Here is a 26,452-nt window from a genome sequence, read left to right on the forward strand (position 1 = left end):
CGTAAGCTTTATTTCTTAGCAAGGAAAAGGATCAAAAGTTTGGGGCTTCTTCTGCAAATGCAGAATGATAATGAAAATGATACATTGTAATAAGGACAATTGCACTGAAAATAATAATTATAACGACAATAATGCTAATGATGAATTGGACGTAATGACTGTTGTCTAGGCCATAACATTTTTACCAATTGAGCTTTCATCATCAAATTTTCAAACAAACCTTTATTATGAGAATATAGAGAACACAAATGAATAAAATTTACAATTTCTTTTTCACTGTCTTCATGTCAAGTTTAAGTTTTGTCGAGAGTACAAAGCGGACGCAGACAGGCTTTACATTTTGAGATGCTGTATTGTAAGTATTGTATTTTAATAAACAACGACATAAAATGTTCGTCAAGTTGACAAGCAAACCTGCAGCGTTGGCTGGGATTGGGCCTCGCCCTCACTTCGCACCCAAAGCTGGTCATGTGATCGGTCATAGTGCAATTCCACTGGCCAAGGATCAGTGGGCACCACCTAAAGGAACCATGGATATTTAAAAAAAAACACAAATGAAGTGTGCATATTAGGCTTGGGCAAAAGAATCTATTATGGGGTTAGAATTGATTCCCTCCATCGGAAGCGGGAATTGAACTCAAAATTTTACAGATCCGATTATCTGCCTGTAATGGTTCCAAGTCTCCGGAGTCGATTCCTACTATGCCTTATCTCACTTTATCCATCGAGAATCCGTTTGGTAGTCCAGCAAATTTTATCAAAAGCTTCTCCTGTCATTGTTTACAAAACAGACAAAGACAAGTCCATTTTTCTGCATCTATTTTGTTCAAGTTGTGAAGAAACTGAGCAGACATGTACTCACGAACTGTGTGAATGCGTGTCAGACTTTTCCTTCTGGGATCCGACTGACAGCATTAGCCAATTATATCTATATAGAATACAGTAAACCCCTCCAATATCGCGGGTTTCGACCAATCGCGGGCAACCTATTGTGTTCCGATTTCATTATCGCAGGATTTCATTTCAACCAATCGCGGTTTATGAGCTGAGATGAGTCATCGCTTGCGTCCTGCGCATAAACGATTACCTCCCATTACGAGCCTTGTGGTGTTTCTCACGCACCGTTTTTAATGAGGCCAAACATAAAGTGATGGACAAAGTTAGTTGTGCCAAAAGGCAGAGAAAGGTTATGATGTTGGGTGAAAAGATCCGAGTTGTTAAATAGGTTGGCTCGAGTCAAAAATGCGGCATCTGTACGGTCCGCATTTACGGGGTCATTGATTGTATGTCGAACATTCCCCATTACCCATTATCCTCATTTGTAAACCTCATTCCCAAACCTTCATTATCCTTCAAACCACATTCCCAAATCTTCATTTTTTCCAACTCCGTATTCGAACTTTATTGCCAAACCCTTAATTTCCAACACATTGATTTGAATCCCCATTCGCAAACACACATTCTCATGAGCATCTCATGAAACAAACTGAGGTGAAGGGATTTATGACAGAGCAGGTTTTGAACACCAACGTGACAGGATCATTCTGGAACACGATGCCATCTCATACCTTGCTTTCGAATTAGGGAAGATTTACGTCCCGTGCCCGTATGTGTACGATTACCTCCCATTACGAGCCTTTCTCATCATCATATTTCTTAACAGCAAAGATATCGTGGTGTATTTAGTAACAGTAAATAAAAACAAGTCGGGAGCGATCAAAAAAACAAACAGTTGGCTGTTGCCTTATACACTGTCCAGGTTAACTGTGTTAAATTTTTTTTTTCTTGAATTGAAAAAAATTACAATTTTTCCCAGAGGTTTGGATTAATTTAAAGCAATTTTTACTTCTTTAGCATGATTTATAAAATTTAAATCATGCCACCGATTTCATTTATTCACGAACATAAATTTTCCGCTTACGTGATTTCTCTTTATTCCCTTCGCCACCAAAGACGGATGGAGGTTATGTTTTCACTCCTGTTTGGCTGTGTGCAGGGTATTTCAAAAAGTTACAGATGGATTCAGACAAAACTAGTTGAGCAGGTTCGGTGTATGAAAAGGACGAATTAATTCGACTTTGGTGAAGAATCGGAATTGAGACAGCAGTTCAGAATCGTAATCGATTCTCAAATTTTAAGAATCGCCCGAGCCTAGTGCATATTCAATTACAGCCCTGTCAACAGCGTCTGCTCAACCTTGATAATAAACATCAAATATAACAAATCTCTCAAAATAACAAAGTATGAGCAAACAAGTATCCTATCACAAGACTTGGAAGTCTCTCCTGCTTGGTAACACCCTAAACTCGTTTCTTCTAATCATCTTCTGCTTTGCATTGATTGAGCTGGGTCATCGTTGGACAACAAGGGAAGCATGCTCACCAGTAAAATGTCTAATATAGGCAAGATTCCTGGTTTGACCATACACCGCGATCCTGCTGGCTTCATCATTGAAAGCATCGTTTTCCAAGAGATGTTGAGCCAATGGTTCTGTCTACAATCATACATACAATTAACTGAATCATGTTTATATCACGCATTGTAGATTGAGATGGCATTTTCAATCAAAAGTTATTGTGAGAAGTCGGTTATAATGGGGTGCAATGGATAAAATGAACAGGACATTGAATGAGGTATCGGAAGCAAGGAGAAACTGATGTTCCAGGAGTTAACTCTTCATCGGAGCAAAATATTAATGCCCAAAACCTCAGCTTCCCACAGCGCTTAAGTTGAGCTTCCCTCAATAAATGCTCTGTTGATTCCATCCGTTGTTCCACCTGTCCGCCAACACAGATCGACACCAGTTCTTCATTTTTATGCCATTATCCGTTTTCTTTGTACCCAGTCTTTTAACTTAAAAAATTCTGAAGTACTAAGCAATTACTGTAAGATTTAAAGAACTTCTTTGTTCAATTTGCAAAAAGAAGAGCTAGTCATTGCAAAACAAAGTACAACCGGACCTCGATAATAACGGTTCCAACACTCACGGGTTCCGCATATTCGCGGTTGATAATTCACAGGAAATTGCCCACCGTATTCACAATTTTCACGGCGATCTTGTTGCTTTTTTTCTACGAGCCGCGATCAAAACACACTTCCAAAACATATCTTCCATGAGCCACGCATAAAGCAGCATGGGACATCTCACCATCTGCACTTTAAACATATGGTACTGTACGTACTGTATTGTAGCTTCGGGGGTTAAACATAGTTTCACAGTATGTCTCACCACTGTAACATGTCATTCCCCATGACGCCATCCCCCATGAGTTACTTAGAGAATGAAAACACTAACAGCATCTATTGATGTATCCAGTAAGTACCAGGTCACCACATCTGGACATTACACAATGGAACATTTCAGCACATTTTAGTGTAAATCACCATCTTGCTACAAACAGCACCATCTGAGCTGTTACATTTTTTAAAAGCTCAGCATAATCTGCCTGCAGATAGGATGGATGTCATGGTCCTGTGAGTTAAAGAATGGAAACATACAGCATATCTATTAGTGTAATCAGCAGCTAGCTACATACAGACTAATTACAAAATGACAATGACAAAACACTCATGGATTTTCCCCCTGACACTCGTGGATTTTCATCGATTTCCACAGTATTTTCCAGCATTTTCGCAAGATTTTTCCCCGACATTCGAGAAACGGGAAATCCCCGGAACCTATCCTCCCCTTTCCCATTGAAACAATGCCCCCACATTCACAGGGTTTTCCCGGAACATATCCTCCGCGAATGTTGGGGTCCTAGTGCATAAACAAACAAAGAAATAGAAAGTCTTATGTGTCATGTGATGCACTGCAATGAGATTGGCAATACTTTACCTGCAGGGGTTTGTGGGTAGTTAGGTCAAAGAAGACGATACGATTGAGGGAAGGCTGGCAAACCGCAAGCATGCGGTCATGCAGTGAAAGTGCCTCCCCCCATGTGCAGCGCCCATTTGGACACAACTAGGGTGAGGGGGGGGGGATTAAGGGGAGGCAAGGACATCAACCACTAAACAACACCCCAAGTCTCATAACCACATTGTGCACGACACAAACAGCTTGTGTTTCATTGATTTAAAGGTGCAAATGATAGGAAATCAGGTGGTGATTTAGGAAATGAAAACTGAGGGGCCTGGAAAAAAAAGGATCAGTAGGGAAGCCAATGGTTGGCAATAGAAAATATAACAATCAGATTCTCATAAGTTTGCTAGAATTTTCTGTCCAAAGGTTTATACACATCTCTCTTGAACAGTTTGGCCTAAAGTGATGCAGTAAATGTTATAATTGGCTGCATGGATTCTTAATGTATGTTTCTTGAAACTTGGTGGCTGGGGGAAGGGGAGTGGGTGGGACAGCATGCCACAATGGGTCACACTGCAAGACACAAACATGCCTGTAGAAAATATTCATGGAAAATTTTTTTAATGAACTCAAGCTTCTCCAATTTAATATTCCCACCTTGTTAATATAATACTCAGCATGTTTCTCACTTGTCCAGTAGTTGATGTATATTTTCCACGATCTCAATTACACAGCCAAATTTAGGCAAGATTGCAATACAGGGGGGAAAATCCATAGAGGTACGCACACTCGCCTCTAAGATGTCTATCCTGGGTTAGAATCCCGGCCTCGCGATAAACTGCCACCCCAGTGTTTCACAGGCAGGGCAATTCGGCAATGTGTGCGTGTCATCTCTCAGATGGACGTTGAGCTGGGTACCCCATCTAATACCATTAGTGGATGCTAAAGATCCCATGGTGTGTTTCGCAAAGATTAGGTGGGTTATCACCAGCACCCTGGCTAAATTACAAATTCCTGCCTGGATTGCAGGTAACAGGTGGTGTGATCTTCTTGGAGGCTCCCTCACATCAGATTACACTGCTTGCTATCTTAGGCTCTGCTTGCTGTCTGGGCAGCAGCTCACTGCAAACAAAATTACCAGGTCGTTAGCACGCTTCATGTGAACGACTTTTTGGGGATACAAAGGATGCCTACTCCCATCCTTTCCACATGGCCGAACACACACACACACACACACACACACACACACACACACACACACACACACACACACACACACACACACACACACACACACACCTGTTTTGCCTGGTTCTGGATCCACTAAGTAACCTCATAAATGAGCAAGAACACTGATACACCCTCACAACCAATAAAATAATGTCCAAATAAATAATAAAGGTTACACATCCACTGTACATTGATGATTTAAAACTTTCTGCACCGAACAACAAAAAATTATCAGAACACCTGAAATTAGTGAAACGATTCTCTGACGACATCCAAATGGAATTTCACACAGATAAGTGTGCCAAGTGCACATTCCTATAAGGTAGGTCAACAAAAAAGGGACAACAAAAATCGAGCTAGATACAACAATACAGCAACTAGACAACAAAGCATCTTACAAATTACCTTGGAGTAGAAGAGGGCCACCATAAATGTCAATAAAAAATGCACAAAACAATTACCAAAGAATACCTGCGTAGAACGAGGCTGATCCTGAAAACATACCTCTCCCCAAGGAACAAAATCAAAGCCATAAACCAACTATCAGTACCAGTGTTACAATACAGCTGCGGAATAGAAAACTGGCCACAAGCAGAAATCAGAACACGAGATATCAGAACAAGGAAACTCCTCATAGTCCACAAAATGTTCTACAAAAATCAATGCACCCCAAGAACGTACCTGCCGAGGAAAGAAGGAGGTGGAGGCCTGATTGAACTCAATCAAGAGCACAGAGCGACGACTGTCGGATTAGCAGAGTACGTGAAAATTTCAACAGACTACCAAATACAATTTGTATACAAGCATAAACACAACAAGCAAGAAAAGGTATCTCTCACTCACCTTGCAATAAACTTCCAAAAAGAGGTGCGAATAGAAAATGTCATGCAGCAAACCAAAACAGCAACAAATACAGTTCCAACAATTGCAAAAAAGACAAAAGAAAAATACAAGACAAAATACCCACAGATATATAGTGACAACTGGGAGAAAGACAAAAGAGTGGACAGATTGGGGATAAATAAAGAAGGATCACAGGAACAGCTAAGAAGACGTAAGCTCAATTGGGACGGAGAACGAATCATTTTCAATGCCCAAGACAAAAGACACTACACGAGTGGCTTTATTTTTTTAAAAGGCAGGACTGATCCAATCGGACAAGTATTGATTTTGCAAAGTACAAACAGAAAGCATGACCTTTCCTGGGAAAGTCACATTTCCAACCTCGCCTCAAAATCCAGTCGCCGACTGGGAATCCTCCGTCATGCTAAGTCCTTCCTCAGCCCTCTTGAGCTCCTGACCACTTACAAAGCTTTTGTCCGTAGCCTGATGGAGTACTGCTCTCCCCTCTGGGCTGGTGCTCCTGCCTCCCACCTTTCTCGGCTTCACGCTGTCGAAACCAGGGCATTTAAGATCATCGGCATCTCCCGCAATGAAGCTGAGTCTTTGGGCCTCTCACTCAATCACCGCAGGTTGGTCGGTGGTCTTTCTGTCTTCTACCGACTCCTCTCCAGCCTTGCCCCCCCTGCTCTCTCTGCGATTTGTCCCCACCACATTTCCACAGGGCGCTCAAGGTCCGCCAACAACCCCCTTCTGGTAAAACTACCAAAATCACGAATCACTGCTCATCTTCACTCTTTCATTCCTCTTTTTTCCCGCCTTTGGAATAAACTTCCTCACTCTATTCTTTCCCATTCTTCCCTCCAGGCTTTCAAAACAGCTGTTCACCACCACCTCTTATCTTCCCCCACCCAAATCCTCGATCTTTTCTACCCCCGATAATCCACCCAAGCCCACTTCCTTCATTTTTCCTGCTTTCCTTCCTGAAAGTCCCTGAAATGTCCATCTTCTCTTCGCCATGTTCCCCGTCCCATCCCCATCCCTCTCCCTTCCACAGTTCACCTAATGTGTCTGTTCCCCACTGTTTTGTCCCTTCCACTCCTGCCCCTCTTGTCTCATGCCTCCTTGCTGTGAGTTGTGTGTTAGCTCTCATACGAGCCTCAACCAAGGTATACAAAAGCACAAGCCATCTCCTATTGGGATGTAAACAACTCATGTTATAACAACTGTACACACAAAGGCACAACAAGGTATGTAGAGTAATCCACTGGCACATCTGCAGAAATTTCATCCCAGTTCCAGAAAACTCAACCATAAACCATTATCATCATCATCATCATCATCAACACCGTTTTACGGCCGTTTCAATGCTTGCGCGTGTAAGCAGTGGTTCACCTAACGGCTGCTTTCCGGGCTGCACGATCCCTTGCTAGCCAGCTTGTTTGGCCTTTAACCCTAAGATCATCCATCAGCAACACATCCCATGTTTTCCTTGGTTGGCCACGAGCTCTCCTTCCATTCACATTCATATTTATACACCTCTTCTCACAGCTGCCTACCCCCATCCTTTCCACATGGCTGAACTACCTCAACCTACCTGACACATAACCTCACTAATGCTTTCTATACCTAACCTATCACTTAATTCCACATTTGCTTTTCTGTCGTTCAGGGTCACATTATACATCCATCTCACAATTCCCATTTCATTTCATTCACACTTCCCTCCGTTCATCCTCCTTTTTGATCACCCATGTTTCACTGCCACACATCATCATGCTGCTAACGCAAGAAAGAAAAAGAAAAGAAGGCATTTCTGATTGAAGTATCAGTACCCAGCAATTTTTGTCTAAATAACACAGAAATCAAGAAAATGACCAATTGTCAAGACCTCAAGAATGAAGTGAAAAGATCCTGGAAGCTGAAGAGTGCCAAAATTGTACCAGTGATAGTTGGAGCAATGGGAATGATAAAGAAGAACCTCACAAAGATCCTACGAAAACAACCCTGGGAATATTACCACAAACAAACTACAATTGGTGGCTATCTGGGGCTCAGTGACGATCCTGAAAAAAGCCCTCGGAACAAAACTCTGAGAACAACACAACTTCACAACTTAGGCCATGAATCACGATCCTTCACCAAAACGAAGGTGGATACTTCGAGTCCTCGAAGGGCTCTGTTCCACTTTCTGAACCACGAATTGTGGAGACATCAATCAATGATACACACACACACACACACACACACACACACACACACACACACACACACACACACACACACACACACACACACACACACACACACACACACACACACACACACACACACACACACACACTTCATATATTGCACAGTAACAATGCTATTCCTGAAACAAAAAAAAAAAACATAATTTAAAGGATTGCTATAAATTATGTTAATTTCACAACATTCTACATTCAACTTAATTTAAATTGTTAACCTCAAAACATCGTTCCCTGACCTAAAGTAAGAACCTTAACCTGAAAGCAATTGATTGGTTTCCTGACCGCATGGATCATCAGCTGGGCAACATTCTTCCTCTAGGTTTCGATACTTTCAGCCCAGAAAGTTTCGACACATTCTCTAGGTTTCGATACTTTCTCCAAACGGCAGATCCACAAAACTGTCTCCTTGGGTTAACCCGAGACAGTCCCTTCAGGTAGGTGCCTGGAAGTCCGATCACTAAGAGAGGATGATCACCTGTCTCTGTTATCATCTGAGCTCAACTGATTGAACAGCCGTATTGCAGCATTCTCTGAGACTCGGAGACCGGATTGTGGCGAGATCATGGCGGGTAGTTACACCTACTATTGGTCTCATCGCTCTGATGGATACCATGACAAGGAGTTGCTGTAGCTGTGTCCAATAAGCTGTCTCCATTGATAATTGAGATAACACCGGTCAACGAGCGAATGAGGTTTACGATTTGTCACTCCTTGGGTGTCATTTCCCTGCTCTCTGTATTCGCTCCGAATGAGGTGAGTGGTCTCACCGTGAAGGCCGCATTCCATGCCATGCTCGAGTCTGTGGTTGATCAGTACCCCAGGTGAGATACTCTTCTCATCTTGGGGGATTTCAATGCATCGATTGGCACTGGCAGAGATGGTTGTGAGACATGTGTTGGTTGGTCCCCATGGATCTGGAACTGAAAAGCAGAATAGCACTAAGTTCCTTGACTTTGCAAGAAGTCATGGACTCATGTTGGCTGGTTCATGATTTCAAAGCCCACAGGCTCATGGCTGAACTTGGAATTCCAACGCTGGTGGTGTGACAAAGGATGTTGACCACATGCTCATTGATGGTCGCTGGAGGATGATCCAGAACTGCAAGGTCTTCCGGAGTGCTCAGTTCCTCAATACCGACGACAGGCTTGTTGTAACAATTCTGAAGATGCAGCTTAAATCCCGGAGAATGGTACCATCCCAGCATAGGCTGGATGTTGGCAACCTCGAGGATGAGAGGGTAGCTGAGGAGTTTGCGAACACGCTGAGTAGGGATTTGGGGGTCTGGGTGCTTTGGAGAATTCTGAAGAGTTGTGGAGTGCCTTCAAAACAACCATCCTTGATGTTGCCGGTGGATGTCATGAAACTCACCATAGGGCGAAGAAGAATTTTGTCTCTCAAAGGACACTGGATACCATTGAGCACAGTGGCAGGGCCAGACTTAATGGCAGAGCTGAGCTGTTCAGGAAGTTGAGGTGGAAAACTGTACATGTGCTGAGGGAGAGCAAGGAGGCCTGTGTATGTACGAGGAATCTGTGAGGGGGTAGAGCATCACCTGTGGCCAAATGATTCTCATCCAGCTTCCAGGGGAATTCGCATATTACGTTCCTCCAAGCCCGTTCCTCGGTGAACGGGGAATGGTGAACTGCAGTTAGAGTGGAGGGTGCTGGGCTCTGGACAAAGGAGTCCGAAGGGAAGGCCCGCTGGGCCGGTTACTTTAAGCGGCTGCACGATGCCGACCCACCAGCTGTTGAGTTGGATGTCAGGGTTTTTACTATTCCTATTGCTGACCCTCTCATCAACTGTGATCCACCTTCCTTTGTGGAAACACAGGCTGCAGTGAACTGATTGAAATGGGGTAAAGCTCCTGGGATCTGTGGCATCCACGCTGAACTTCTCAAGGCTGGTGGAAATTCTGCACTCATGTCGTTGCATGCAGTTCTGTGCTCTGTTTCGAACACAGGCATCATCCCAACTGACTGGAAGAGGGGCCTTGTTGTCACTCTCTCGAATGGGAGATGATACCATCTCTGACATATGTACAGTTGTTACTGGAGTTCGTCAGGGGTATGTACTGGCCCCAACACTTTTCAGCACTTGTATGGACTGGATTCTGGAGAGAATGTCGGCGAGATAAAGCTGCGGTGCATCGATTGGGAATGTCAATATTTCTGACCTTGATTTCACAGACAATGCAGTCATCTTTGCAGAGACTCTGGATATCCTTTTGGGGGCCATCGAGGTGCTGAATGAGGAGTCAGAGCTGCTAGGATTATGGGTTTCCTGGAGCAAAACTAAGATCCAAGCTGTCAATGACATCTTAGATGCTGCTATCTTGTCTGTATCTGTTTGTGGTGAGGATGTTGAGGTCATGGAGAGATTCACTTACCTTGGCAGTGATATTCATGTCTCCGCTGGCTGTGAGCCAGTGGTCAATAGACATCTGGTTCGGGCCTGGGGAGTCATGGATTAACTGGATCATGGGATGTTGCGCATCTTCACCCAAACACCCGTCCAGAGACGAACACCGTCCAGTACCTGTGCAGGAGGACAAAAGTCTGAGTCTGCAGGTCTTTGGTGCTTCCAGTCTTTCTCTACAGATGTGAGACTTGGACTTTGACCAGGGATCTGAGATGGAGACATAATTCCTTTGGTAATAGGTCTCTTCAGAGAATGCTTGGCCATCGCTGGTCGGACTTCGTGTCCAACGAGCGGTTCCCGAGAGAGACACAAATGAGATTTGTTACCGGCATAGTCTGTGAGCGTCAGCTGTAGCTGTATGGACATGTGGCTCGTTTTCCTGACGCTGATCCTACTCACCAGATTCTCTCAGCAAGGGATCCTCGTGAGTGGAGGAGGCCAATGGGCCGACCACGTGCCTCGTGGTTACAGCAGGCTGATCAGCGACTCAAGGAAATGGGGATGGGCCAGGGCATCTGCCTGGGGGATGGCCAGACAGAAGCCCCTGGAGTACCGGCAGAAAGTGGATGCAGCGACGCACTGCTCCGGCGCATGCTCCCATACCTGACCTGACACCTCTGGAGACAAACAAACACGACCTCGACACTGCCTGGGCAAAAACACCTTCCCGGCACATCTGGAGACAAATACCATCTGGACATAATCATCGCCTGGAAACGTCCGGAGACAGAGACAGAGACAGAGAGAGATGTGTGGGACAGTGCTGCACTGGATTAGGAGGGGGCAGAGTGAGGATGTGTCAAAGTGAGAGAGAGATATAGGTCAGGGGAGGGGGGTTAGCAGAGAGAAAATGTTATGTTTTATGAACAAACACACACACACACACACACACACACACACACACACACACACACACACACACACACACACACACACACACACACACACACAGGGCTGAAATAATCGGTAATTTTTCGGTCGTCATCTGATTGGAGTCAGTGTGATTTCCGACGACAGTACATACTGTAAACCCAAAACATTGAGTAGCTTTCACCCATGTTTCAGGGTAATTTCATGAAACAACTTTTTTAAATGGTGCATTTATTTTGACGTTTCAAGGAGATGTGCATAAACATTAATTTTATAAACAGCTGCGTGTTTATGGGTGGAAAAAAAATTGGCTCGTTAATTTAGAAAACACGATAATACAGCAAACAGCTCAGAAATCGGGTGTTATCAAATGTTTTGCTTTGAAAATCACAAAGAGAAACCATATAATCTTTATAAAGCACAACCGATAACCAATTGCTTTAGAAACAGTCACGAAGACAAAGGAAGATGTGATCGCTCGTACGCTGCTGAGGTTGAAAGATAAAACCTCCATAACATACGGGATGAAACTTTGCCATCATGGCACCCATAACCAAGCATGCACACACATTCACGGAGAGTCTCTTTCCAGATCCAAATCTACCCATATTAGACCATGTGGAGGTACTCACTATTACCTTCAGAAAATGATTTTCGTTGTGCAGATCACCAATCTGGATGAAATTTGGCATACTTAAAGAATTTTAGACGCTGAGTCCAAATCCACTTGTTTCCACATCGAGCACATGACACAATTGGTCATTTTTGGCAATTAAAGATACACCGAACATTAAAGCACGATTTTGACACAGAAATGAAGAATCAAGGAGAGATTGATATGTACGTCAAAGAAAACTCTTGTGAGGTCTTAAAATGATACAATATGTTTCTACAGAGCCCTATTCACTGTTAATAAAGATGTTTATAATTAAAGGTCGTACACCGAAGCAGTTACATATTTTTACCGGCCAAAAACGTCTGGACCGACCAGACAGGCCTTCGAGTTGACCAAGGAAACTTTTTGCTTAAAAGGCAGCCAAACTGGCTATTAAAGGTAGTTACATTGACTATTAAAGACAGTTACAGCGCCTAGTAAAGACAGTTACATTGGCTCTTACGGATTAAATCAAAGACAAAGACACTGCGCGACTCAGCCTGATGAAAAGTAGAACTGCCACAAGAAGATTACTGTCTTAGATCTCCAGTATTTCTTGCTCTGAAGCGGTTGCTGAACTAGGCTCTTGACTGCTGTTATTACAAAACTCAAGTCCACTATTACATGCTAACCAATCTGAATACTACTGTGTAGTAGATCACCACAGCAAAAGCAGTGTGACACCCGCATTCACAGTTCGTCGTCGGAATCATCGTCAGTTCCGCTTTCATCATCCATAAGTTCCATTTCCGCATGGGTCTGTTCATCGTTGGCGCAGTTTTGACACCCACAACACTCTGCGCAGGACAGTCCTTTTGACCAGCAAGAACACTGGTTGGTCTCACATTTCGTCTTCTTGCAATTACATTTCGTCGCCTCTAACAGTTCCTTCGGCGCTGGTGGTTTGCTCAGCCAGTGAACAATCAGTGCTCCGTTGCGTTCCATCCATCCGTGAAATGTAGGAGAAGGGGCTTCTATAAACCTCTCAGTCACGCGGTGGTGGATCGCAGACTGATAGTTCACTCTTTTGCAATGCAGCATCAGAGCGTTGCTTGTAGGCGGCAACTTCTGTTCTCCCAACGACTGGCTGCAGAATAGCTTGTAGCGAGCCTCATCCACACTCTCCATAGTTGGCTGATTGTACATGGCGCAGACGAATTGTTCCAAGTCGTGAATGATATTCTGATCTCGCGTGAATTCTCGACCAATGCTCCCAAAACAGGTGATGAGATGGGGACCCTTCATCATCAAGGCAAATGGCCTTGTTTTGCCCTTACCATGGAATGCACTGGTGGTATCACTTCCCGTGAAATTGCGCAAACCTATCAACGCATCGCAGACAGAACTTTCCAGGGCATTACTCAGCTTCCTAATGTCAACGACGATAATGCCCTTGGGACTTCCTGTGACCAGATGGAAATTTCGTGCCCGAATCGGCTTCGAGTAAGCCAATGCCAACACAAACACATCGGTGTCGAAACTCTCTATGCGCACCGACTCTTCATTCTGTCCCGCATGAGCGGCATGTAGCAGGTGCTTCGTGTCAGCTTCCTCATGGTCACATTCAAGTTCAGGTACTGACGACACAGTTATGACACCATTCGACGCCTTGATTTTCTCACATTTGCCGGCATGACTGACGTACAACAGCATGTCACCCAGTTTTGATGGAGAGATGTTTCTCGTCCACGATTCGACGATGAACTCTATCAACGCCTCCTTGTTGCCTCCGCTCAGGAGATAATTGGCCCACTGTTTTGGAAGGGCTTGATCACGTCTGTAGATGGTTCATACCGGAAGATCGCCCGCCCTGCCCGCTCGTCTGGCATGCTCCAGGCACTTGATGCTGATACTTGGGTAAGTATTAAACACCACGTTCAGTCTCGAAGATTGGTTATGTCATGCTTTGGCCACTACGATGTTCAGCACCATCTCTTCCAGTTTGCCGAAAGTGTTCTGCAGTGAACCAGCCTTTATCGCCTGAATAACGGCCATTCCATCCACAATTGTTGCACCTTGGATAAGCCGATCGACCACATGGCAATCGGGCCACAGTTTCAGTATATGGTTGCGGAGTTTGGCTTTGTCCGTCTTTGCAATCGAACCATCACCAGATGCCAGCGGGAAAGATATGTTCACCAGTGGGTATGCTAGCAGATCGTGGAGTGTTACATTGCTTTACTTGCCAATCAACAGCAGTCGTGTGAAAAGACGACGTTCATTTGCGATTTCAACCTTCGGCGTCTGCTGGTGGGGAGTCGCCGACTTGCCTCGCGCCTTTGAGAAAGTTGCCAATTTGGCCTTTGAAATCGGACTGAAGAATGGGACCTCACCCGAGAGAAGCCGATCACGCATGAATTGCACGACAGCATTCTCTCCCTTGACATACGTGTTCATCAAGTCCACGGAAGTGGCTGGCGGTGCGATGACACCTGAACTAATATTGACGAGTTCAAGGTGAGCGCCGGAGAAAGGGTTAATCATTTGAAGTACTGTGTCCATCACTTGTACCACCACTGCTTCGTTCTTTTTCGAGCTTGACACATCCAAATCCTTTCTCGTTCGGGGCTTGTTCTGGATACCCGCCATGGACTCACATTTCCTTGCAATTTCCACACGTGCTGGTTGGGACAGGATCCACTTCTTCACAGCTGTGCTTTTCTGAGTGTAACCAATGATGCCTCCACTGGTCTTGCTGTCCCTATTTAAAGTCTGCTCTATGATCTGATTACACACAACACTACTAAATCCATAACGAGTATGCCGTTGGGCAGTCCATTTGCCGTCCGTGAACGCTTGATAGGTGTCTGGGTGGGAGTGCTCTAGCCCGACCATTTCCAGCCAGTAAAAGGGTAAGTACCTTGCATAGTTTAGGTGATCGTACGCAAAGTACCAGGGCATTGACGCTCTCGTGATCACAAGGTGTTTCGGCCAGTTTGAAGTATGAGTTGCCCGTATAAGCTCTAGTGCTAGCTCCACCATTTCCAAGTCGGGCCATGTAATGTCCACACTTTGGTGTTTGTTCAGGTCATCCCTCACCATGAGTGCTCCCGAGTATAGAACATGTAAATTGAGGTCTGAGTCACCCTGCTGTGGACCCTGGCTGGTTTCATCCTCTGTCATTGACTCTGTTTCTGTTATAGAGCTACTGTCTACAACAGCAGCCTGAGCAATGGAACCAATATCAATGTCCTTCATGTGCACCACTTTGCTCTCAGACATTTTTGGTGGACGATAGAAAATCATGTCTGGGTACCGTTCCTGCAGTCTTTTCTTCAGTCTTGTTGCCTGGTAGTTGGCCTTATCCTGACCTTCGCATACTCTGAGTAGGTCATTGAAGATCTCACACAACTTCTTCATATGTATAGATTGCTTTCCATCAATGTGTCTTACCTAGATTACTTTATCACAGAAAATGTCAAATGTTGAGTCATAGTTCACTTTCTGAGTTTGGAGTTTACTTTCACTATGTCTGTGGTATGTGTCATTCACATACTCGTAATAACATTTGCGGTGATAACAAACTTCCAACGCCAGACAGTCTTTATCCTTTATAGTTGTCATTATTCTCACATCACGTTCATCTCTCCTCTGCTCAGCAGTTTCCCTCAACTTTCCTCCATCCTGTGTTTCTGCCAGGGACAACTGATCACGTTGAGATTTTCCTTTGACACGGATGAATGTCCTTTTTCTGGCATATCACACAAATTCTTGGCAGTACACCAGCTGATTTGCCAACCACCCTTTCTACAGAGGTTCTGAGGGATTTTCTACATATTTTGTGGTATGAGTGCCCCTCTTCTTTGAGTCCACCCACCACCTCACTGGCTCAAGCAGAAACTGCAGTAGTGCTGGCTTCTGATTTCCTTTTCCTGGCTTCAGTACGTTTTATACGATCCTTGTTACAAAACGACGCATAGCAGAACCGGTGACAGCTGGCATCCGCAGGAGGATCAGTCATTGGCAGCAGTTTCATAATTTGATCAGCCAGCAAACGGCATTTTTTGATCGTTTCACTATCTGTGGCATCGCACCAAGCCTTCGCACACTCGCATACATTAAGCCAGCTCTTATTCGTGAATTGCGTCACTTTCTCATCTTCCTCCCCACCCAAGTATGAAACAACGCATATTTGGTTGTTGAAAGACCAAAAATCACTCAATCACCAGACAACCATGGGTGCCGCCATCTTGATTAGTTGTTTCCTGGTCGTTTCCTCCACGATTACAAGCATGCCACACCCACTTCACGGCGGTAATTTCAAATGGTAATAACTGTCGGTGTGTCAACTTGTGCATAGGGAAACAAGTAGGAATTTCAATGGTGTGTTCTCATGAACGTACAGGGTTAATTTCGTTTAGATTGGTGATCTGCACAACGAAACTGAAGGAACCGACCCACCTCCACATGACCTATATGTCTGTCTGTGCTGTATACGTACCTCAACCTTGAATAGCAAATACTGACTGTACATCCTGATTGGGACGCGAACTGTACCGCTATCGACTGGATGGCACTCGGCAAGTAGCTCAAGCACCCAAGCGAGCACTCCAAAATAAATGGTTGATTTGGAAAGGCTGGCTTGGCAAGCAATAGCAAGCTCATTGGTCATGGCAAAAAACTAAACAAACATCGCTTATTTCTTAACATTTTCAGATTTCACTCCAGCTTTCGATTTATTTATTATTCCACATGATCCGATCCTCAAAACTCAAATTATATTTCCATGACAGACTTGAATTAGTCCGTGAGAGTAGATTGTTGAAAATCACATCATACAATGTGTAAAATTGCTCCAACCTCCTATTTTGAAAACTATAGCACTTACAAAAGTGATTTGTAGGTATGTAAATGAGGCATTTGTTGACGTGCATGAAGAAACTGAAAAAAGAACATTTTGAGCACTCCATCATTAGTAAACCGCTCCATCATTAGTAAACCGTTGCAGCCTCTTCCAACTCAAGGCATTGTTGAGCAGGCTGAAGAAAATGGCAAATCAAGTCCCCAGCGAGACAACCGAGAACATCTTAAAACCCCATCAAGAGCGAGGTGTCTGAGGATGCACACGATAAAGGACGTAATTAAATAAGGCTATTAATTATCTTAAAAAGGGTTGTTTTAATTTTTAAAAATTGTATACATTGTCAAGGCTCGTATAAGAGCTAACACACAACGCACAGCAATAGGAGCATGAGACAAGAGGGGTGGGAGAGGGAAGAACAAAACAGTGGGGAACAGAGACATTAGGAGATCTGTGGAAGGGAGAGGGATGGGGCAGGGAACACAGGGTATACAAGATGGACACTACAGGGACTTTCAGGAAGGAAAGCAGGGAATTTGAAGGAGGTGGGCTTGGGTGGATTGATGGGGGTAGAAAAGATTGAAGATTTGAATGGGGGACGATAAGAGGTGGTGGTGAACAGCTGTTATGAAGGCCTGGAGGGAAGAATGGGATTGAAAAGAGTGTGGCAGTTTATTCCAAAGTCGGGAAAACAGAGGAATAAAAGAGTGAAGGTGAGCAGTGATTCGTGATTTTGGTAGCTTAACCAGAAGGGGTTGCTGGCGGGCCTTGAGCGCCCTGCGGAAATATGGTTGGCACAAATTGCAGAGAGCGGTGGGGGGGGGGGGCGAGACCAGAGAGGAGACGGTAGAACACAAAGACCACCGACCTGCCTGCAGTGAGAGGTCCAAAGACAGCCTCACCACAGGAGATACCAAAAACCTTTCTCCCTTCCCTTCTCATCTTATTCCATGTGACATCCTGTACCCAACTCTTCTTCTTCTTTCTCTCCATATTCCCTGCAAATCCCACTCTGATCATGAAGGTTTTTTACCACACACCTTCACAACCTTTTCCTCAAATTTTCCTTCCTTTACTCTTCCCCCCTCTTCCCTAATCTTTAAAAATAAAAAATAAAAAAAATGAAGAAGAAAAAAAACCTTCTCTTAAAACGCTTCAACTTCCCCTCTTTGCCTAGTTCTTCTTCTTAAAATTCTTGTTTCAATTTGACCTTTCCTTCATCCCGAGTCTAAAAATTCCAAATGTTACAAATGGTTCCTTTCTTCACTCTGTCAATTCTTCTGCACTCCATCCATCTTCCAACGTATTTAAATGAATCTCTGACCTACAAATTAAAACAAGCTCGAATGAGCTAAGATCCTCGTCCTCTTAATGATGATGTCATAAAACGAATACGACGTCATTGTGATGTATCAGGTTTGCGATAAATTATCTGTGCTTATGCCCGGCTTGATTCCCGCAAACAAAATTCAAACAGCTTGCCTAGTTTCGGATATAATGGTATAGGTGATTTCCATTATCGGCGATATTATGACGTCAACTTTTTTCTAGGAAGAATTTCCAAAATCGGAGATGGTCACTGCCTGTGCGTGCGCTTTCTGCATATACATGGCAAGTTTCATGAAGATCCGATGAAAACTCTGGGTTGTGAAACAAAAAATGTCAAAAAATAGGAATGACGTCATAAAAATTGATATGACGTCATAGTGATGTATCATATGTGCGGTAATTCATTTCTGCTAATGCCCTGTTCGATTCCCACAAACAGAATTCAAAAAGCTTGCCTAGCTTGAGATAAATTTTTAGGCGATTTCCATGAGTGGAGATATTTTGACGTCATAACTTTTTTTCGAGGAGGAATTTTCAAAATCGGACATGGTTACTGTCTGTGCAGGGTATTTTTACATATACTGTATATGCCAAGTTTCAGGAAGTTTCAATGAAAACTGTAGGCTATGAAACAAATGAAACAAAAAACAAAAAATGTCAAAAAATAGGAATGATATCATAAAAATTGATATGACGTCATAGTGATGTATCATATGTGCGGTAATTCATCTCTGCTAATGCCCTGTTCGATTCCCGCAAACAGAATTCAAAAAGCTTGCCTAGTTTCGGAGATAATTTTTAGGCGATTTCCATTATCGGAGATATTTTGAAGTCATAACTTTTTTTTCTAGGAGGAATTTTCAAAATCGGAGATGGTTACTGTCTACGCAAGGTGTCTTTACATATATACGCCAAGTTTCAAGAAGTTTCGATGAAAATGTAGGCTGTGAAACAAAAAAGTCCACAAGAACAACAACGTGAGTAAGACTTAGAGATCCTCCACGAGGATCTAAAAATCCCATGTTTAGCCAGGATTGTTCGGTAAATGGACGTTACATGTGTGTCGGGAGGTTTAAGAGGCTGTTTATTGTTCGTGCGATGGTGGTGGTGTACCGAGAGCTTCTTCTTCCTTCCCCTCTCCGGATGAGGCCCCGCCCAGTCGGCTGAGATGGAGTGGCCTAGAGAAGGAAGTGAAACTGAAGGGAGGAGCCAGTCGGGCTTCGGGCGAGTAAAGGAAAGGCAGGTGTGGATCTGCGACGAGAGTGCCGAAGTGTGGTGCGATCAGCAGTAGGAGGAACTGAACCTGAGGGTCGAGTCTGCCATCTGCCGAGGGAGTAACTGAGCCTGAGTATCAAGTGAGGACTTCTGCTGTATAGAAACGACTAGTGGGAGGCTGCAATCTGCGTCAAATAAGGAAAGGCAGTGTTGAATCTGCCGGGAGAGAAGCTGAACCTGAGCGCAACGAGTCTGCGATTGGCAGTGGTGAAACTGAGCGCCGAGGGGAGCGCGATTGGCTTTCGTGAGTAGACATCGACAGGTTCATCCAGAGTCCAGTGACGGAGCCTCTGACTGTCCCTACTCACCTCACGGCTCGACGACGTCTTGGAATCCCATGGACCCAGCCTACGGAGCCCAACACCTCGATTTGGCCTGGTCTGGTGAACAGGCCAGGCCTGGACTTGTATGCTGGACCTTGTGAGAAACCAGCTGAGACCCACCATCGATCTGATTGTCTTGTGCCGTCGACATTGCGCGGGGTCAGAACGCGCTGAGGAGGGCGTGCGCAAGCGGTGCCTTGAGAAGAAAGAGTACGGTGCCGTCATCTTGCCACGCAGCGTGCTCGAGCTTGGGGCTCGAATCCGTGGACATCGGCTTGTCACGAGCCACATTTGTGCCTTTGACACTTTCTTCTCGTCCATGAAACATCACCAAGTACTTCGTCTTGTTTGCATGCTGTCCGTGTCTTGTTTGCATGTCGTTTAAGGCTTATCTCGTTAGAGTCACCTTCAAAACCATTAATCCGTAGCTCCCTAGTTAAGAATGGGTTATAGATTAATTATAACATTGTCGTGAATGCTTTGCTTGTGTCGTGTTCCCCGATGTCCCCAATAAATCTGGCTGATTCGTATGAAGTTGCCGCTTTGAATTAATTCGTGCCGCGCTGAGGAACGATCCGCTCGATTTGGATATAAAAACGAAAATGGTTACAGACTGGAAGACTCCGCTCGGTCTCTGACAAAACCAGTCTGTAACCGGGGTCTATTCCCCCAGCTGGCAAGGTACAGGTGTATTTTGGTATCGTGGTTCGAGATGCTTAACCCGAGAATTGTGCCGAACCAGCCGGCGTTATAATCCCGGAGACGGCGGTGGTGAGGGTGGCGCCGAATCTGTAACATTTGGCTGTCGAGAGTAGGGTGCGAAAACCCAAACTGGTTACAGACAGTGATTGACGCGTTCGTCCGAGCCCCACCCCCGGATCCGTAAAAAAAAAAAATATATATATATTATATACATATATATATATATATATATATATATATATATATATATATATATATATATATATATATATATATATATATATATATATATGTTGTTCGTCTTTCGGCTGCTCCCGTTAGGGGTCGCCACAGCGGATCATCCGTTATGATCTGCATACTGATTTGGCACAGGTTTTACGCCGGATGCCCTTCCTGACGCAACCCTGGTCGCCTCTTACGACACAGGGATAAGGATTGGGTTTCGCCATGATTCCGGGCTGCGCTACACCCTCTCATAGCGCGGCCCAGTGCAGAGCTCCCGTCTTCAAGCGATCCTCCAACCCAAGCCTCCAAATAGCCGGATTACAGGCGCACGCCACTACGCTCGGTCATATATATATATATATATATATATATATATATATATATATATATATATATATATATATATATATATATATATATATATATATATATATATATATATATATATATATATATATATATATATATATATATATATATATGTATGTATATATAGAAATAATAATATATATATATATAGAAATAATAATATATATATATAAATAATAATATATATATATATAGAAATAATAATATATATATATAAATAATAATATATATATAAATATATAATATATAATATATATACACACATACATACATACATACATACATACATACATACATACATACATACATACATACATACATACATACATACATACATACATACATACATACATGTATCTCCTGGTGTTGGTGCAGTGGTTAGGGCAGCAGCTTGGGACCCAAAAAGTCCTGAGTTCAAGCCCCGTTGGGCCACTGAATAAATATATATGTGTGTGTGTACACATACAGTGGGGAAAACAAGTATTTGATACACTGCCGATTTTGCAGGTTTTCCCACTTACAAAGCACGTAGAGGTCTGTAATATTTATCATAGGTACACTTCAACTGTGAAAGACGGAATCTAAAACAAAAATCCTGAAAATCACATTGTATGATTTTTAAATAATTAATTTGCATTTTATTGCATGAAATAAGTATTTGATACATCAGAAAAACAGAACTTAATATTTGGTACAGAAACCTTTGTTTGCAATTACAGAGATCAGACATTTCCTGTAGTTCTTAACCAGGTTTGCACAGACTGCAGCAGGGATTTTGGCCCACTCCTCCTTACATATCTTCTCCAGATCCTTCAGGTTTCGGGGCTGTCGCTGGGCAACACAGACTTTCAGCTCCCTCCAAAGATTTTCTATTGGGTTCAGGTCTGGAGACTGGCTAGGCCACTCCAGGACCTTGAGATGCTTGTTACGGAGCCACTCCTTAGTTGCCCTGGTTGTGTGTTTCGGGTCGTTGTCATGCTGGAAGACCCAGCCACGCCCCATCTTACGATACATGGCCCCATCCATCTTCCCCTCAACACGGTGCAGTTGTCCTGTCCCCTTTGCAGAAAAGTATCGCCAAAGAATGATGTTTCCACCTCCATGCTTCACGGTTGGGAAGGTGTACTTGGAGTTGTACTCATCCTTCTTCTTCCTCCAAAACACGGCGATTCGAGTTTTAACCAAAAAGCTCGATTTTGGTCTCATCAGACCACATGACCTTCTCTCATTCCTCCTCTGGATCATCCAGATGGTCATTGGCAAACTTCAGACGGGCTGGACATGCGCTGGCTTGAGCAGATGGACCTTGCGTGCGCTGCTGGATTTTAATCCATGACGGCGTAGTGTGTTACTTATGGTTTTCTTTGATACTGTGGTCCCAGCTCTCTTCAGGTCATTGACCAGGTCCTACCGTGTATTTCTGGGCTGATCCCTCACCTTTCTCATGATCATTGAGGCTCCACAAGGTGAGATCTTGCATGGAGCCCCAGACCGAGGGAGATTGACTGTTATCTTGAACTTCTTCCATTTTCTAATAATTTCGCCAACAGTTGTTGCCTTCTCACCAAGCTGCTTGCCTATTGTCCTGTTGCCCATCCCAGCGTTGTGCAAGTCTACAATTTTGTCCCTGATGTCCTTAGACAGCTCTCTGGTCTTGCCCATTGTGGAGAGGTTGGAGTCTGATTGATTGAGTGTGGACAGTTGTCTTTTATGCAGATACGAGTTCAAACAGGTGCAGTTAATACAGGTAATGAGTGGAGAATGGGAGGGCTTCTTAAAGACAAAACTAACAGGTCGGTGAGAGCCGGAATTCTTTCTGGTTGGGAGGTGATCAAATACTAATTTCATGCAATAAAATGCAAATTAATTATTTAAAATCATACAATGTGATTTTCAGGATTTTTGTTTTAGATTCCGTCTTTCACAGTGGAAGTGTACCGATGATAAAAATTACAGACCTCTCCGTGCTTTGTAAGTGGGAAAACCTGCAAAATCGGCAGTGTATCAAATACTTGTTCTCCCCACTGTATGTGTGTATGAGTGTGTATATATGTATATACCAAGTCGTATAACACCAGGGGTTTGACTCAGCCTGTCATCCTTCCGAGGTCGGCGAAATGAGTACCAGTGTACTGGGCCAGTGTATACCCCGGTTAAAATAGGTGTACCAAATCCCTGTGTCGTAAGAGGCGACCAGGGTTGTGTCAGGAAGGGCATCCGGTGTAAAAAACATGTGCCAAATCACTATGTGGATCATATGGATGATCCGCTGTGGCGACCCCTAACAGGAGCAGCCGAAAGAAGAAGAAAAAAAAAAAATATATATATATATATATATATATATATATATATATATATATATATATGTATCCATATACACATATATATATATATATATATATATATATACATATATATATATATATATATACATATATATATATACATATATATATATACATACACATATATATATATATATATATATATATATTATATATACACAGAGCCTGGTGTTGGCGCAGTGGTTAGGGCAGCGGCTTGGGATCCAAAAGGTCCCGAGTTCAAGCCCCGTTGGGCCACTGAATTGATACACCAGGGGGTTGACTCAGCCTGTCATCCTTCCGAGGTCGGCGAAATGAGTACCAGTGTACTGGGCCGGTGTATACCCCGGTTAAAATAGGTGTACCATATCCCTGTGTCGTAAGAGGCGACCAGGGTTGCGTCAGGAAGGGCATCCGGCATAAAACCTGTGCCAAATCACAATGCGGATCATACGGATGAATCCGCTGTGGCGACCCCGAACGGGAGCAGCCGAAAGAAGAAGAAGATATATATACACACACACACACACACACACACACACACACACACACACACACACACACACACACACACACACACACACACACACACACACACACACACACACACACACACACACACACACACACACACACACACACACACACACACACACGGGCTGCAAAAGGAGGTAGACGGTAATTAAAAACAAAACATGCGCACAAAACGTATTTTATTGATTATCCAAGCATTAGAATAATAACATACCAATAATAAACATATCAATAATAAATATATTAATCCCTCAGTTATCCTTGCACCACTATTACAATACTGGTCATACTGGTATAATCCTTACTGTATACCTACTTTTGCAGCTCCCTGTATACAAACATATATTTTGTTTTTTAATGTATTTATTTAAACTAGCCAAACCCGCGCTCTGCGTGAAGTTTCGAAAGTGAGGGTTCATTAGGACGTCAATATATCCAGTGTTCACAATGTGATTTCCCATGCGCTGCATGAAGTTTCGAAAGTGAGGGTTCGTTAGGACGTCAATATATCCAGTATTTACAATGTGATTTATCGAATTTCTTTATATACAATGTTTCTTGTTATATTTTTTTTTCAAATGCACCTTCTGAGGTAGTCAGCATGTGCAGAAGAGTGTTTTACATTGCAGATGCTGTTTTCTCGGAGTGTCATTATGCCTCCCAGCGGTGACGGTCTGTCAACGACAGACGTAATGATGTCAGCGAATGACCAATGATGTCATGACGTCATTACGCCTCTCAGCGGTGACGTCACACGTCGCCATGGAAATGAATGTAAAAATTAGAAAAACGCCTAAAATTCCCAAACTTGTCCGTCTGGCGCAATCTCACACAGCCCATGCTGTCTGTACATTAGACCACAGACCACCCGCATGCCGAAAGTGGCGACAATCCGTTCGGCAGTTTCGGAGGAGAAACGTCAAAATACGTGCAGACGTTAACAGAAATAATATATTGGATGATATCTCATTAAATATATTTTTACTCTTTGTATTGTATTTCACTAATTCTATTTGGTGTTTTTTATGATTTTAAAGAAAATTAGTTTTAATCTGATAACTGTAGCGCCTTGTATTAGCATATTCTGACGTTTTAATATATCGACAAGTTCAGTACTGTGTGGGGTTACACACACACACACACACACACACACACACACACACACACACACACACACACACACACACACACACACACACACACACACACACACACACACACACACACACACACACACACACACACACACGCTTCGTATGAAGCTAAACTCAAGCCATAAAATAATACCTGCGATGATCCAATGGTTTCACCTGGTGTCAGCACCGTAAGAACACTGCAATCTGTGGCAGCTGCAACAGTTACACCACCATCCGCAAAAATGTAGAACAACTCACGGCTGGTACCTGGATAGGATTGTGTGAAGAGAAAGAATACAAGGTTACATGCCAAGCAAATATTTAAGATAATTTACTGAACTGACAATACAACTTTGTTTGGACATAATGTACATGTCTGTCCCAGGAAGCAAAATCAGTCCTAATTTGGGGTTTCCAATGGACCACACTGTCAAAGCACCACATAACCGAGCAGTAGAATCCAAGAAATGCTGCACAATCACTTTGTGTTACGGGAATTGAGCCCGGCCCTTTCAAACCCAAAACTTAACTCTAAATTTAGCTCAGAATCTAAATGCTTGCCTGATCACACTCGATGGATAATCCTGTTTCCATTCACAACCTAAGGAATCAGAATGCACATTCTTTGTGACAAGTGACGTGAATAATCCGCAGGGAAAAAGAAAATCCTCAAGGAGATATTTTTCTCAAATAGACGACTTTTAGACGCAATTCGCAAGAAAGCGATGTTAAATTGGCTCCTCTGGAATTCAGAAATTAACAACCCCAGGGCCTTAATTAACAAGTATCTTGTTCATCCAATAATATTTACCTCCACCACTGAAGGTGGATTGAGGATATGTTTTCACCCTTATCTGTTTGTCTGTGAGCAGGATATCCCAAAAAGTTGTGGACAGATTCGGATGAAACTTGGTGGACAGGTTGGGTATGTGACAAGGACGAATCGATTAGATTTTGGTGAAGATCCGGATCAAATTCTCGGATCCAGATTCAGATCAGATCTTCACCAAAATCGAATCAGTGGAATTATCGATTGCACCACCCTATCTTCGTACTTCGTAAATTAATATAAAACCTTGGCTCCTCTGGAATTCAGAAATTCAGAAATCGTATCTTCGTAAATTAATGTAAAAAAAACTCAAAAAGTGCATATCCAGTCTTCTCCCTATGTTTAGCAGGTCAGAATGATATACTTGAACAATGTAGAACAGAAATCGCCTTCTTGTCACTTCCAACCCTGGGTCAGGCCCCCACACAAGGAAGGGGAGGATGAGAGATTTGTTTGTGACCATGGCCTGACCCTGGGTACCCTCATCAAGTATAAAAAAAAATTGGTGGAAACTGAGACACCTCCGGCCCGGCAGGTA

General features: G+C 43.5%; 1 protein-coding gene across 2 annotated transcripts in view; it reads right to left on the bottom strand.

Moving 5' to 3' along the window:
- The window catches only part of LOC147029644 (follistatin-related protein 5-like), a 109,172-nt gene that overhangs the window by 37,627 nt on the left and 45,093 nt on the right, over window positions 1–26,452 (bottom strand). For both annotated transcript variants that reach the window (XM_085872846.1, XM_085872847.1), the window contains exons 11-13: window positions 25,237–25,352; window positions 3,839–3,964; window positions 415–519 (exon numbers count right to left, since the gene is read on the bottom strand). In XM_085872846.1, coding sequence (XP_085728972.1) covers window positions 415–519; window positions 3,839–3,964; window positions 25,237–25,352 — 347 coding nt within the window. The remainder of the gene's footprint in view (window positions 1–414; window positions 520–3,838; window positions 3,965–25,236; window positions 25,353–26,452) is intronic.

Source organism: Eptatretus burgeri, chromosome 3 (genome assembly GCF_056783735.1).
Source record: "Eptatretus burgeri isolate ZD-2024b chromosome 3, Ebu_testis_v1, whole genome shotgun sequence".
In the NCBI taxonomy this organism is placed as follows: domain Eukaryota; kingdom Metazoa; phylum Chordata; class Myxini; order Myxiniformes; family Myxinidae; genus Eptatretus; species Eptatretus burgeri.